Source organism: Pelodiscus sinensis, chromosome 31 (genome assembly GCF_052426305.1).
Source record: "Pelodiscus sinensis isolate ZL-2025 chromosome 31, ASM5242630v1, whole genome shotgun sequence".
NCBI classification, from domain to species: Eukaryota; Metazoa; Chordata; order Testudines; family Trionychidae; genus Pelodiscus; species Pelodiscus sinensis.
In genome coordinates, this window is record NC_143082.1 from 4,679,808 (window position 1) to 4,695,056 (window position 15,249).

At 58.7% G+C, this 15,249-nt stretch overlaps 1 protein-coding gene across 2 annotated transcripts in view; it reads left to right on the forward strand.

The window, feature by feature from the left end:
• TRIP10 (thyroid hormone receptor interactor 10) overlaps positions 1 to 15,249 on the forward strand; it is a 58,290-nt gene that overhangs the window by 28,433 nt on the left and 14,608 nt on the right. For both annotated transcript variants that reach the window (XM_075902287.2, XM_075902288.2), the window contains exons 3-9: positions 5,683 to 5,739; positions 9,487 to 9,634; positions 11,438 to 11,500; positions 11,978 to 12,082; positions 12,735 to 12,863; positions 13,490 to 13,636; positions 14,350 to 14,553. In XM_075902287.2, the coding sequence (XP_075758402.2) occupies positions 5,683 to 5,739; positions 9,487 to 9,634; positions 11,438 to 11,500; positions 11,978 to 12,082; positions 12,735 to 12,863; positions 13,490 to 13,636; positions 14,350 to 14,553 (853 nt within the window). The remainder of the gene's footprint in view (positions 1 to 5,682; positions 5,740 to 9,486; positions 9,635 to 11,437; positions 11,501 to 11,977; positions 12,083 to 12,734; positions 12,864 to 13,489; positions 13,637 to 14,349; positions 14,554 to 15,249) is intronic.

Here is a 15,249-nt window from a genome sequence, read left to right on the forward strand (position 1 = left end):
TATCAGGGACCTGACCCCTTCAGTATTCGCTGCTGCCCCTGCTTCTGGGCTGCCAGGGGTCCATCTCGGCTCAAGAAACATGGGCCCCTTTGACTCCCTTCCCAGCATGCCCTGGGACAGTTTGGCAGCCCTTTTGTGGAGGGCTGGGGGGGGACATTGGAGGAGTAGCAGTCTCTTGGGGCACTGGCCTGTGGCAGGGCCATTCCGGGGGGTGGGGAGGGGGTGAGGCTTGGGGCAGCTCCCTTGGGGCCTGGGGCAACCTGCCCCACTATCGCAAGTCCTGCCCTGCCCCCGCTCCATCCCTTCCCCCAAACCCTGCCCCTGTTCTGCCCCCTTTGCCCACCCAGTGCAAGATAGGGGATTATCAGGGGCAGGGGTTGTGGGGCTGGGATGCTCCCCTTCCCGCTGCCGTGGAGAAGCGGAGCGCAATGGGCGGAGCAGGCTGCCAAAGCCCCCACCCCCTCCTTGAGGGGTGGTGGTGTGGGGGGCTAGTTCCTTGCTGCTACGGCTGCCCTGCACCAGGCCCCTGGTAATCTCTTGGGTCCCGTCCATAGGAGAGTTGAGGCAGCTGCTGCGGAGCCTGGGGCTGCTGCCCCGAACTGTCCTTTGGATGGGCCGGCTCTGACCTCCTCAGCTGCGACCCCCCCCCCCCCCTCGCCCTGTGACGTGCTTTAGCCTCTGCCCTATTTTGAGCCGGCTGGCTCGAGTGAACAGGGGAGGGTTCGTCTGCGCACGGGCCCCGTGAGGGGAGCGGCTGAGCCGGGCCCACCCAGGCGCGGAGCCCAGAGGGTGAAAGGGGAATGCTGCCAAGCTGGTGCGGGGTGGGTGCTGGACGCCCCCTCCTGTTAGAGTTGACGAGGACGCGGGTGTTCGGATCCCGGGGGCTGGAGACACTTAAGGACAGATTTTTCAAGATACTTAGGATGCCTCGTTCCTACTGAAATCAACAGGAATCAGGTACCTAAATACCTAGAGAAATCTGGCCCTTGGTGACTGGGCCTGGAAAAGAGGAGAACAGCATTGTCCTGCCCTGTGAGCGCACCACATTGTGGTTAAGGGGCAGGGCCTTTAGGTAAAGCCTTTAGTAAGACAGATTGCAGCCCCCAGGATAGACCCCCACGCGCACCGCTTTTGTTCCCCTGGAAGAATCGTGGTTAGCAGTACGGGGCCTATGACACACAGTGAGTCATTCTTCTTCCATCCAGCAGAGAGCGATGGACACGGATGCGCTCCCCCCACCCCACCCCACCTTTTGTTACTGCAGGGACAATACATTCATAAAGCGTTAAAGATAAAATCCCGCCCCCCCTCTCCACTCCCTCCCTGGTTGTGGTGCACGGTGATGACTCATTATGCAAACCACAAGGGCTGCTCTCTGGTCGGTTCCCTATTTTCATGCCTCTTTCAGCAGGGAGCCGTAGACGGGTCACTTTCCCTCTGGTGTGTCACTTGCACATTCGGGTCCCCTGCCCTAGCTGGAGGTGGCTGGTTGGGGGGCTCCACCCGGCCCAGGGAACAGGACTTTGAAATGGTTGCTGGCCCTTTAAAGGGGTAATCGTCCCACGGGTTTTAAAAAAGGCCCTGTGGAAGATCTTAGGCGCAGCAGTGACTCGCCTCCTGCCCTTGAGGGGTCGAAGGGTCTTTCTCCAGCCTGGCCCCGTCCTTGGACGCGTACCAACAAGAGAGCCAAGACCCACCCCGCCACTGCACCTGTCTAAACGGGGCCACGGGGCCCTGATAAACAGGCTTTTTGATACACACCTGCAGAGCTGGGTGGTGCTGCCCCGCCCCCCCCCCAAGCAGGGGGGCTCACAGACTTGCCAGACCCCCGGGCATGGTGGGAGAGGGAGCCCCTGGCTCTGTGCTCTTGGAAGGGGCGGAGCCTCAGGCAGAAGGGGCGGGGCTGAAGGATAGCCTCCTCTTGATCCTTCAGCCCCGCCTGGGCTCTGATGGTGATTTAAAGAGACCAGAGCCCTTTTAAGTCCGTAGGACAGCTCTCCCTCCCCCTCACTCCTCCCCCCCCCAGCCTGTGCGCAAGGCCTAATTCCCCTGCTCAGGTCATTTGAGGCTTGCGACTCTCAGCACGTTTCAGGAAAGTTTCAGCACCTGGCAGCAGGTGCCTGCAAAAGCAGCTCTTCTTGGAGATGGCGTTAAAGTGGAAAGGCCAAGCCCTGGAGGCCGCGGATAACAGCCTGGACCGGAGCCAGGAAGTGTCTCTTAAAAGAAAAACCCCATGGGAAGGGTGTTGGGTTTCCAGTGCCAGGCTGCTCTCCGGGCGAGGGGACAAGAGTTTGCGTGGGAGCAGCCCGCCCCCAGCTCCTGACTAACGAGCGGCAGACGAACCCGGGAGAGGCAGCGTCTGGCAGGATCCTGGGATCGTGGCCAGCCCTGCTGCGTGCTGTCTGGCGGGGAACGGCGCAAACAGCAGAGCGGCAGGTGGGGGTTCGCTTGCAAGGTGCTTCCCGGATGTCAGGTTTTTTTCTTTCTCTCGTCTCGCAGGCTTCATCTTTCTTTCCTGGTTAGGGAACTCCCAGCTCTCGGGAGGAGCTGTCTGAACTTGCGAGCGAAACCAGGGCTGCCTGGCCCTCTCCCTGGCTGCCTGTTTGTCTGGTTCCTAAGACGACTCCATCATGCACAAGAGTCAGGGTGGTTCCTGCCAGGGAATTCTCCATCTGGGGGCAGAGAGGACTGTCCTGAACCGACCAGCCAGCAGAGGCAGTGTTTCCTAGGGGATAGAGCTGGGTTCTATTCTGTGCTCTGCCCCTCCCCGGTTCAGTGACCTTAAGCCCCTGCTCTCTGCCTCAGTTTCCCCTGTGAACCTCTGTCTTGCCTAGCCCCTCAGATTCTGGGCACAAGGCGGGCCCTTGTAGCTGGAATACATGACGGCTGGTGCCACAGTAGCAGGCTGGGCGGTCTGTCGGGGAATGTGCCAGGGCTTGGGCTGTGATTTCTCCATCTGCAAAAGTGCTTTGAGACTTGTGGGTGATGTGCTGTATTGTTCAAGATGCTTGGAGCCCGGTGGGGGTGGAACAGATGGTCTGTTCCTTTAAAGCCTTACCCCACCGTCACTTCCAGCTTGTGCTGTGCATTGTGGGCTGTCTTCCTCGTCCTCTCCCCTACCCCTCCAGCATGGAACCTGTCTCCATGGAAAGCAATGGGATTAAAGGGAGGTCTTAGGAGACTCCCCCCCCCCCCCGCCCCCTTGGGAGGAGCCACTGTCCAGCCATTGGACAGGGTGCCTCAGAGTCCCTGCCCTGAGGAGCTCATGGTCTAAACAGATGAAGGGCTGAAGGGAAACTGAGGCACGGAGCCCAGGACTCAGACCAAGGTCCTGGCTCCCAGCTCTGTGCTTTACCCTTAAGCTGTGCCATGCTCTGTGCCCTTCAGGGAAGCCCTTCCAAAGGGCCCCCCAGAGGCACTGGGCCTCCGGGCCCTCAGATCACAGGGGTGGGGCTGGTGGGGCAGAAAATGCCTCTTCTCAGAGCTGACCCGCACTTGGGGCTTGGTGTGAGCCAGGGTGGCGCGGGGCATGGATCCTGGCCATTGTCGAGGCTGCCTGTGAATCTTGGTGCAGACCTGGCACGCTGGATCCTGTGGTCTGTGCAGCGTGCGCTCCAGTGAAGCTGGGGGTGTGGCCACGGCTCGCTGGCAGCATCTGGATCCCGGCGGCCCCACCCTGGCTCTCGGGGGCTGTGAATCCTGGCTCCTCCTCTGTGTAGAGTCCTTCCCTTTGGGGCAGGCTGGGGATTCCTCCGCCGCAGCCCCGGGCTCCCGTCCCAGAGGGGACGCCAATGGGGCGGTGAAAGGAGCCGCCTGGTCCTGTCCCTTTAAGGGGAGGCAGCGTCTGCTCATGCTGCGGGCAAGTGCCAGGCCCTGGTGCTAAGCAGATCTTTGCCGCAGGCCGATTGGAAGGCCCTGCCCTATATTTAGAGGGAGGAAGGAAGCGCCCCATCTGGGCTGGCTCTGCAGATGTCGCCGGCCCACGGTGGCTCACAGGAAGAGCCGGCGCGTGGCCGAGAAGTCTGAGCCCAGCGGTTTTCAATGCAGGAGTTTCCCTCTCCCTGGATCCAGGCTGCACGTCGGTCTGTCCCTCCGCCCCCGGGGGCTCTCCAAGGGCCGCCCGGAAGAGCTTTTGGTTTCTCTTCTGTTTTTGCCCAGCTGTTCGACCAGGGCACAGCCCGTGCTGCGCCATGCGGTGAAATCCCCCCGCCCCCCAAGCGCTGGTGCCTTCGCAGATGAAAAGGGGGTTTTTCGTTCCCGTGATGCCCCCTCCATCCACTGTCCCCAGGGAGATTTGGGTTGTCTTCTCTGCTGGCTGGCGCGGTGGGAGATGGGGCGTCCAGACTTGCTGGGGTTCCTCCTGGTGGTGCAGTAGGGTCGGGACACACCTCGGTGGCGCCTCCTGCTGGCCGCCTCAGGAATTATCTCTTCAGCCTCGACTGCCTTCTGCTGCCCGGCTTCCCTGCCCCGTGTCCCTCCCTGTCCAGGTGCCCTTTTCCTCGCGGCACGGCCCCGGCACTCTGGGGTCCTGCCCTCCCAGGGAGCCCCACCCCCCACCTTGCCTCAGTGGCCCACTGCCGGTCGTCATCTCGCCCCTGCCTCAGGCCAACTGCTGTCTGACGTGGCCGCTCCTCATTGGCACCGACCTGCCCCCTGCTACCTCCAGGCCTTGGGAATGAGGCCTCAGCCTGGGAGTTTGCCTGGCCAGAGCTTCCCCAGCTCTGCTCTGTCTTGGGTGCCCTCTCCAGCCTGCCGAAGCAAGAGCGTGTCGTTCCTGCCCCCCCATTCTCCACCCCCAGGAGTCCCTATTCATACAGCCCCAGCCGGGCCCTCATTGGCTGCTATTTGCTGCATCTGCTGGTTCACCAGCCCTCTCCCAGGCTTGGGTTTAACCGGGGCTGGCGTGGGGCAGATGCCCTGTCGCAAGTGGCTACAGCAGTGGGGGAAATTGGAAATCCAGAATCGTCTCTTGTGAGCTGGGAGTAGAACCCAGATGTCCCGATGCCCCGCCCCAGCTGCTGAAGCCACTAGGCACCGCTCCTCCCAGAACAGAGAACGGAACCCAGGAGTCCTGGCTCCCGGTGGCCTGCTCTTGCTACTAGGCTGTACTGCTGGGTTCTTCCCAACTTTGCCACGGGCTCACTATGTGATCCGGGCTTGCTGCGTCTCTTTGCCTCAGTCTTCCTGTCTGTGAAAGGGGAAGAATATCCCTACCTGATGGGCTGTGTGGCGAAGTCTATGACAGGTTATGGGGCACTCAGGTACCAGACGGACATGGACTCCCAAGGGCTTCCAGCAGAATCCAGTGGCTGAGACCCTGGACCAGGGCTTGGCAGGGCCGATTCTGTTCCCAGCTTTGCCGGGGACCCTGGGCGAGTCACTTTCTCTTTCCCTGTCTCAGTTCCCCCTCGCGCCATTGGCCCAAACACTTTGGGGGCAGGGGGCACGCTTTCTCCCAAAGGCCACAGCTTTTCCATCCTTGGGGTAGGGCTGGTAAATTTCTGGTGCTAGGACTTGGGGGTTTCCTGACTTCTTGCGATGGTTTCTATGCAGGGAAACAAAGGGAAAGGGGCCTTCCTGCCTGACAGCCTCTCCACAGCTGGTAACCCCTTGCAGTCTTCCCTACCTGTCCTTGTTCCCCAGGAAACCTCCACTCACATGAGTTTTCCTTCTCGTTTGCAGGAATCTGGTGAAAAAGTATCTGCCGAAACGAAACACGAGAGAAGATCCGGAATCCAAGTAAGTAGCTCTGTCTGTCTCGTTCTCTTCTGGAACGAGTGGAGAGAGGCAGGATGAGAAACTGGGTGTTTGGAAGGGCATGTTGGGTAACGATCTGCCTGGCTGTCAACGATCCTGCCCCCGTGTGGCAGGGGATGGGGTCGCTGCCAGCCCTCCGTATCGGAGTCTGAGAAATAAGGTCTGGTGAGAAACCACTGGACCAAACTCCCCAGAGAGTGATGGATTCTGCATCCTTTGACCTTCAAATCCAGGCTGGTTGCCTTTCTGCAAGTCTAACACAAGCTATCAGGCTCAGCGCAGGGGGAATTTGCGAGAAATTCTCTGCTCTGTGCCCCCCACGAGGTCAGAGGAGATGACAACCTAGCCCCGTCTGGCCTTCATCGCTATGAATTGCAACCCTTTGGGAGTCTTTAGTAGATCTAAAAGCCAGAAGGAAGCATTGTCCTCTAGCTGGCATACATAAAAGGCCAGAGAATGTTACCCTTTGGAACTCCTTGCCACAGGAAGTAGTTGAAACCAGGAGCTTAGTCTGTTCCAAAAAGGAATTGGACACTTGTGTGAAGAGCAGGGATATCCAGAGTGATGCTAATTATTGCTAATGGCTATTCTGGAAGAGCTGCTAAACTACAAGCACTGGGATTTAAGCCTAGTTAGAGGCTAGGATGGGGCGTAGTGCGGGGGGCATCCAGGTCTGACATGGCAGGATTCTTACACTTTCTGCTGCAGCTAGTGCTGGTGCTCTCGGGCTCCTGGACGGGTGCAGTCAGGCGAGTCGTCGTATTCTCGCACCAGGGCCATGACTCGTGTGCGGGGCAGAGATGGGCTGGAACCTCACAGCCCAACACCTGAAATGTCGGGCGTGTTGGCCCGTTGGATTTGATCTCCTGGTACTGACCCTCCATCCTTTTGGTTCTGATCCGAACTGCAAGGAAGCCCGTTGTGGTAGAATTTGCCCCCTAGTTGGGGGGGGGGGGCAGAGATCAGCTGTTTTCAGGAGATTTGCCCGAAGGTTTCGCTTGCCAGTCGACTCACCGGAGCAGGTGACTGTGATCCAGGCCTTCAGGCTGGGTCAGCCCGACAGACGCCCTGATTTAACCCTCTGCTCCGCTGTCAGCACCACGACTGGCCTGTTCCTTCTGAACAGGTGCAGAGACATTGGACATCCCCTGTAAGTGGCCGGGAGAACCCTGCGACCAGGGTTCCCTCTAAGATTTTCCAACGGTGCACGGAGTGAGTTTTGGCTTGTGCGCCAATAATTGAGGTCGTGCGCCCTGGTTTGGACTGTTGCACGCAACTTATTCAGACACAGATACGATCCCAGCTGTCCGAGCAGACCCCCGCCCCCCACCTGCAGGTCCTGTTCCTGGATGCCGGAGCAGTCTCTCCCCCCAGCCCCACCATGCAGCAAGTCCTGTTCTGGCCCCAGCTGCCAGAACAGGCCCCGGCCCCCTGCCACTGGAACAGGCCACGTCCTCCCCACCACCACGTGGCCGTGGCAGGTCCCGGCTCCCTCACCACGCCGTCGCAGCCTGCCGGAGCAGCCGCCTCTCCAGAGGAGGTGGGCGGGGGCTGCTTGGTTTCCAGCCCCCCTCACCTCTGCATTGTGGTGCTGGGGGAGGAGGTGGTGGGTGTTAATAGAGCTGCTAGGTAGCCTGCACCCCCTGCTGGCCAGTTGGAGAACTCCCCGGGGGAGCGGAGAGAGAAAGGGGGTGGGGGGGGAGTTAGCCAGGTTCTGGGTTTGGAAATCCTCTAGTCTTGGAGGCTTTGGATCTAGTTTCTATGCCACCCAAGTCCGCGGGTTGTCAGGGTCCAGGCTCCGGAGAAACCTTTTCCGTGTCGTAACGATAAGCCCGTGAAAAGATTTTTGCGCTACTCGAACGCGCCTGGCGATTGGGATGTGGCGCACAGTCGGCCTATTGACTCCCCCCACTCTAAACCCATCCCAAGGCTCGGATAAGGCTCTGGTCTGGCTCAAGGGGATTTCTGTCCTCCTTGCCTCGTGATCCAAGAACAAGGGGATTTTTGTTCAATGTATTTTAAAACAGGCAACAGAGAAACGTTGTTATGTAGCCTGCGGGACTCCCTGCCACCAGGTTTCTATGGGGTGGAGCGTTGAGTAGGCTGAAAAGGAGAAGTGGGCACTTAATTAAATACCAAGAAAATCCAGAGGGAGAATAATAAGCTTGAAAAAACCACCCAAATGTTTAGGGAGAGAGAGGAACCCCTCATGGTCCAAAGCATAAACCCCAGCTGCTAAATGCTGGGAGCCAGGAGGCCTCTCCCCCCTGGGAGCAGGCTAGCTTCTCCTGCACGAGTTGAGAGATTCTTGCACCATCCTCTAAAGCAGCTCCTAGCGCAGTGGTCACCACCCTGTCGATCGGGATCGACTGGTAGATCTCTCAGCCTCTGCCGGGCGATCCTGATCCGTTTGGCCAGGAGGCTAAGTGCTGGCACTTTGTTGCCCCTCTCAGCACTGCCGTGCTGCTCCTGCCCTCTGCCTTGGAGCTGCCCTCTGGGAGCCTCCTGCTTGCTGTGCAAGGCATGGGAAGAAGAGGAGGGGGTGCTGATACCTGGGTGCCCTTCTCCCCCTCCCCATTTTCCCATCTCCACAGAGCAGAGGGGGGCCGGGAGTGAAGAGAGTTTCCTGGCTGCTTTTGGGAGTGATGCAGGGGCCAGGGTAGGGGTGAGCCTGTCTTAGCCCCACTGCACCTCCATCCAGAAGCCACCTGTGGTAAGCGGTGCCCAACTGGAGTCTGCATTCTGGGCCCCGATCCTGAACCCCTCCTGGGTCCCAAACTCCTGTCCTAGCCTGAATTCCCCCCCCCCCCACCTGCACCAACACTCCCTCCCAGAGCTTGCACCTTGAACCCCCTCCTGCACCTCAACTCCCTCAGCTCAGAGCCCCTCCCACACTCCAAATCCTGTAGCCCAAGATCAGAGCCTGCGTCTCCCAGCCCGCTGCCTGAATGAGGGGGGAAGGGTGGAGGAGGCGGGGCCAAGGTGTTCGGGTTTGGGGTAGATCCTGGATTGCACTTAAATTCCAAAAGTGATCTTGTGCTTAGAAAGGTTGGAGACGCCTGCTCTAGCAAGTCCAGAACGAAGCACAAGGATTATTTTAAGGGCCACATGGGGGAAGGAGGCCCCCCTAGAAGTACAGGTGGTCCCTGAGTTACGAACGCGTCGACTTAACGACCGTTTGTACTTAACGCCCAACCTCCCATTAAGCGCATTACAGCCGGTCCCCGAGTTCCGACCGTGTGATCCGTGCTTACGAACAGCGCGGTCACATTGACACGAATGGAGTCCGACTCGCGAACAGATCGAGTTACGACCAAGTGTTCAGTACGTAACTCGTGCGTAAATCGGGGACTGTCTGGACTGTGAAGAGGGGAAGGCCGGACCCAGGTCTGGCAGTCAGAAGCTGATGCTAAATAGACTCAGCCATAGATTGACTCTCGGACCGACGCCCGGGGGAATCCTCCGTTGTCTGAAGTTTCTGACCTTGAATCGGTGACCTCCTGCAGGCCAGGGAGTCCCCCCACAGGTGGCTGTGCTGCGCGGAGGAGCAGCCCTGTGTGTCTGCTGGAGCTGGGCTCCTGGACTGGCCGGAAGCCGGTTCTGATCCACTCTGTTCAGGGCGGCTTTTAAAACAGCTGACTGGGAGACAGAGTTTGGAGGCGCCGGGGTGGTGCACCAGCGACCTGAGCGTGACCTTGCCGTTCACCCTTAACTCTGCCCCTGCTCCAGGTTCTGCCAGTACCAGGCCTTCCTGCAGGTGGTGAAGGAGCTCAATGACTTTGCTGGCCAGAGGGAGGTGGTGGCGGAGAACCTGATGACGCAGATCTGTGTGGAGCTCTCCAAGCAGGCCCAGGAGCTCAAGCAGGAGAGGAAATCGGTAACACCTCCCCCTCCCCCCTATCGTCCAGGGCTTAGTGAGGTCTGCGGGGTGGGCTGTGGGTCCAGCTTAGCCCTGAGCATCCTTTGCTATGAGGGAGGGGTCCCCCCACTTAGCCTTGAGAATTTGGATCCTGCACCTGCCAAGCGTGCCTCTTTGCAGGGCCTAGCCTTGGCAGAGACAGCCTACTACTGCTGCAATGCACCGGGGCCTTTAGCTCGCGTGATAGCGGAGGGCATGTGGCAGGACCCAGGGTCAGCCCCAGATGCTGCGTCCTTTGCCTAAATCTAGGCCAGGTCACTGGAAGGACAGACCCTCGCGCCCTCCGGGAGCTGGGGCCACCTATTCCTCCTCAAGAATCCCTAGGCTGCTGCTGTCTCTTGGGGCGGCTTTGCCACCCCCTCGGCTGAAGCCTCTGCAGCCAGATCCCCTCCCCGAGGGAGGCACCCGACCAGTGGAGACCAGCATGTTGGAGGGTTTGCATGTGGCTGGCCGCGGGAGCGTCGCAGTTGCTAACTGAATCTGCAAGCGCTGCGGAGAGAAGAGAAGAGACTCAGTGTTTGGGCGCTGCTGTAGTACAAGTATCAGAGGTCAAGAGCATGCCTGGACCGCGTTACCGTAATGCACCTACTAAATAGCCAACAGCAGAAGGCTCTTCCTCCCCGCCTGCACTTTCAGAAGGGCCCCAAACTGCTAGGTGTGTGAGACTTCTTAAAGGGACCTTGCGTTTTTCATAAGGGCAGGGTGCTCCGTGCTGTCTGAAAACGAGGGTCAATTTAAGGCATCTTGCGCTTCCCAAATCTCTAACCACTTGGTGGAAATCCAGGCTGCAATGAAGAATGTTCTACTACTTGGTTAATTTGTTCATGGGGGCTTACAGTAGCGGCTGGGGCTCTGTGGTGCTAGGGGATGTACGTTGTTCATCTATTATATGTTTTTAATAGTTTGTGGATTTGTTTGTGCAAAATAAAGTTATACCTTGTGATTACCTACAGAGACCAAACTTTGCATAAACAATCCTGCCACTTTAAATTAGCTGAATGCACTACTTTTCACCCCAGAATATGCTGGGTGAAAGGTTTAAATAATTTTTGTTTTTATCCGAGGGGGTAAAAAAGTCATGACTATTACAATTGGAGTTCATGAACAATGTTTGCCAACAAAATTAAAACCGAGTCGCCCATTCAACTGTCCTTTTAGTGCAAAGACCGTTTGGACTGTTAGGGTGTGTCTGCACTGCACCCTTACCTCGAAATAAGCTATGCGAATTGTGTAGCTTATTTCGGGGTAATTTCGAAATAAAGCGCTATTCCGAAACATCCCTTCACCCTCGTGCAACGAGGTTTACGGGGACGTTGGAGTAGTGGGCCCATTATATTTTGATGCTCTTAAGATGTGGAATAGCTATTTTGGGATATTGGAGGAATCCTGAAATAGCTCCACAATCAAAATAATTCAAATTAGTTCCGGAAAGAGCAAAGGAAGCTTTACGCATTTCTGAGTCAAATGTACCGTGTGGGGTAATTATTCCGTAAAATGAATGATTGACATTGAAATCCTACAAATGGAAAACTGTTCTTTTACTTCCCATTTGCAACCACATTAATACAAAATTCTATGATATATCTTGAACTTTCCTGTAAGTGCAATCCACGCAAAATGCATTTGCCCCATCAGCGCCAGGCCTCGCCTGCTGGTTGAGCGTCTTATGGCCGACCCTTGCCGCGCTAGGAGCGGTACACAGGCAGAACGGCGAGGCGGCTGGCAATCGTGAGGTTCCTCTGATGTTTCTCCTCTTTGCAGCACTTCCAGGAGGGCCGGCGAGCCCAGCAACAGCTCGAAAACTCCTTCAAGCAACTCGAAAATGTGAGTCCTGGGGAAGGGTGCCAGCTGTTTGCATCGTGTTCGTGTTCGCGCTGGGCCTGATCCAAGCGCTCTGGAGCTGCGGGAAGCCTTTCCATTTTGGCCGGCGTTCGCGTAGGCACAGCTGCACGGGTCAGCGTATGCTCCACAGAGGGTTTCCCGAACAGCTGGTGGAAGGAAATGCCTTCAGGAGAATGAAAGGGGCTTTATTCCGCACAAGTCCCGAACATGTGCAGCAAAACTGGGCTGAGGCTCTAGTGGGGAGGCTGGGAGCCGGGACTCCTGCGTTCTGGGTTTGTTTCCTAGCTCTGCCACACGCCCATTCCGCAGGTCCCTTAACTTCTAGCCTTAGCTTTCTCCCCTAGAACGGGGGAGAACCCCTGCCCCCCTTCCCCGGGGGTTCCCCGAAATGCCGTCGGTGAGGGAGGGGCTGTGCTCTCCAGCAAGGTAACTGGCTCCTCTGTCCTTGCCCCGCCCCAGAGCAAGCGCAAGTTTGAGCGGGACTGCCGGGAGGCGGAGAAAGCCGTGCTGACGGCCGAGAAGCTCGACCAGGACCTCAATGCCACCAAAGCTGACGTGGAGAAGGTTGGGACGCGGCCGTCGCCTCGGCTGCAACCCCCAACGGGGGGCTTGGGAGGGGGCCCAGCAGAAGGGAGGGCAGCCCCCTCAGAGCATGCAGGGCAGTGCCCAGCAGACCTGGAACCCCGGGGGCCCATGGGGCGAGGGGGAGTCTGTTTTGCGAGCTGCCTTACGGAGCAGGTCTCTGCCCATCCGGAGCAGGCGGGTTTGAAGAGGCTGCATTAGAGGAAGAGGACGGCGCTTGGGAGATTTCGGTTCCTGACTCTGCCCATAGGAACTCCCCTCCGGGCGCCAGTGGGCCCGTCATTAGCTCTGTGCCTCAGTTTCCCTGTCTCTACAATAGGGATAAAAGTCCTTCCCGAGGCTGTTCAGACTGAGCTCTCTAGGGCAGGGACTGTCTGTCTCTGCCTGCAGCACTGGCACGATACTGGGGGCCCCCCGTCTCCTCTCGGGGTGCGATGAGTGGGAGGAGTTAGCTGTGTGGCACGAGAGAGAAGAGCAGGCAGGAGCGAGACCCTCCTGGGCGCTTGCTGTCGCGTATGGGGAGCCAGGGCAGGGCTTTGGATAGAGGGGATTCCCCGGGCTGATCCCTGGGCTCCCTGTTGGGAGGGGGCGTAGCCTGGGACGCGTGGGGTGATGATGCCTCTTACCCCTGCAGGCGAAGCAGCAGGCCAATCTGCGCAGTCACATGGCGGAGGAGAGCAAGAACGAGTACGCCTCCTTCCTGCAGAAATTCAACCGTGACCAGAGCCAGTTCTACTTCCTGGAGATGCCGCAGATCTTCAACGTAAGCTCCGCCCATCCATCTAAGCCCCTCCCATTGACTCTTAGCCCCGCCTCCTTTCCCTCCTTCCCTTCTTTTCTTACTGTCTTGATAGCACTGGAGAATTGTCTGGCCCAAGGGCTTGGGGGGGCGGGGGGAAGACTCACACGTACAAATCCTCTGTTAGAATTTGCCACCTTTCGGTTTTAGTAAATGTCCCTTTGCTTTTGTGTTACGTGAATGGGCCCGTCCTATCTCCTTTCTCAATCCCACCTGAGACTGTGTGGCTTTCAATGGTGTCTCCTCTGCAAGGTAAACGACCCCAGCCTTTTAACAATCAAACAAACTTTGCCAGACCAGCGTGAAGGACCCCCAGGTCCTATATCTGCTTCTTCAACAGGCCTGCTGGGTGAAGTGATGTCCCTGCTCTATGCCTCAGTTTCCCCAAATGTAAAATGGGGATAATAGTACTGCCCTGCTTAGTGAAGCACCATAGAAGAGCTGGGCTTCAATAATAAAATTCATAGTCATTCCAGGCCTTGGAACATTCTCCCTGTCTCGGACCCCCTTCCTGCAGTGTCCTCAAGGGTGATCTGTGTCCCTGAGCTGCCGCGCCCCTTTGTAAGTGAGGTCTGCTCTCTGCCCTCCAGAAGCTGCAGGAGATGGACGAAAGGCGGACGGTGCGGCTCAAGGAAGGCTACGGCGTCTTCTCCGAGACCGAGCGGCAGGTCATGCCCATCATCGGCAAGTGCCTGGACGGCATGAAGACAGCGGCCGACTCGGTGAACGAGAAGAACGTGGGTGCTGCTGTCTCTTTAAACGGTGTTCTGGGGTGGCCGAGTGCTTTGGCGGTTCCTCTAGCGCCCCTCCCCAGCAGTGGAAGGAGCTAACTGGGGAAATACTCAGCCATCACAGCCTCCCACCACCAATAGGGAGCCAGGAGGTTACCCCGCCCCCAAAGTAGGAGGAGCTACCCGGGGAGGGATCCAGCTGCTAACCTCTCCCCTCCACTAGGGGGCCCAGACCAGCATGGGGAGGTTTTGCTTGGATGCAAATCTGGCCCCAGCTCCCAAACCCAGCGGCACGTGTGGGTTTTTCACAGCCCCAGTGAGTGGGCGTAAGACCCAGGGGTCCTGATTTCAGCTCACCCTGCTCTAAGCACTGCACCGGGGTGAGGGGCCTAAGGGCCAGATGTGGCCCCTGAGTTGCCTAGATCTGGCCCCCGAGGCTTCGGGCTCCCCCCAGCATTGGGGGCCCCGCGCTGGCACTCCGCCCCCTCCCCGCAGCCCCTGGCCCCTGACTGATTTTTCTGTGGCTTAGTGACCCCCGTTGGGGGTGGCCATTGTAAGCTCCCTGAAGCCTGGCCCTGCTGGCGACACGTGGGTTGCGCATGCGAGTGTTTCTGGGGAGGTGGCGCCGCTGTAGCTAGGGGGAACGGGCGCAGGGGAGGGAGGGAGCGTCTCCGGTTCTCCCAGCGGCCATGCCCACCCTCCGCCCCCGCTGCCGGCAGGACTCCCAGGCGCTGATCGAGTTGCACAAGTCCGGCTTCGAGAGGCCGGGGGACGTGGACTTCGAAGACTTCAGCCAGCCCATCAACCGCACTTCGTCGGACAGCAGCCTGGGGACGCCCCGGGGCACCCTGGACGGCCGGCTGGACCCCCGTCAGCTGGGCAAGAACAAAGGGAAGCGCTGGCCCTTCAGCAAGAAGAACAAGGTAGGAGCTGGCAGCTCAGCCTGGCTCGTGCTAGGAGTTCGCGATGGGCCCTCACGCACAGAACTGGGAACCAGGACTCCTGGGTTCCAGTCCCATCTTGGGGGTAGGGGGTGGAGGTGAGGCTGGTGGGCCTGGCAGGAGAGTGGGGGTGGGCATGGATAGAGAAGGGGAACCCTGTGTTGGGACTCTTGGTTCTGTTCACAGCCCTGGGGAGTCCTGACTCCCACCCCCCTGCTCTGACCACTAGGCCCCCACCCCTTGCAGAGCTGGGAATAGTACCCACGAGTCCTGATTCCCAGGCCCCTGCCCTAACCACTAGACTGCACTCCTATAGTACCACTTGGTGTGAGTCCATCCAGACCTCCCGCCCCTCGCCAGCCTGCTGGCAGGGCAGATGGTACCAAGCGCTGGTCCTGGCCATCTCCCTTGTCAAGTGGAGTTGGGCAGCGCCCAGTGCAGTTGCGGGGGGGGAAGGGGTCCTGACTGGCATCCCCCTCGTCCGAGCGCTGCTACAAGGCACAGGTCGTAGCAGCCTCCCCCCCGCTTCTCTCTGCATTGCGGCTGTTGCTGCGCCGCCCTTTGACCCCGGTCTGGGATCCTCCCCGGCTGCAGCTCTCCCACTGCCTGTGCATGACACCGGAAAAGAGCATGAAGCCACCGCGGCGCTCGAGCACCGACGCGCATGAGCCAAAGCCC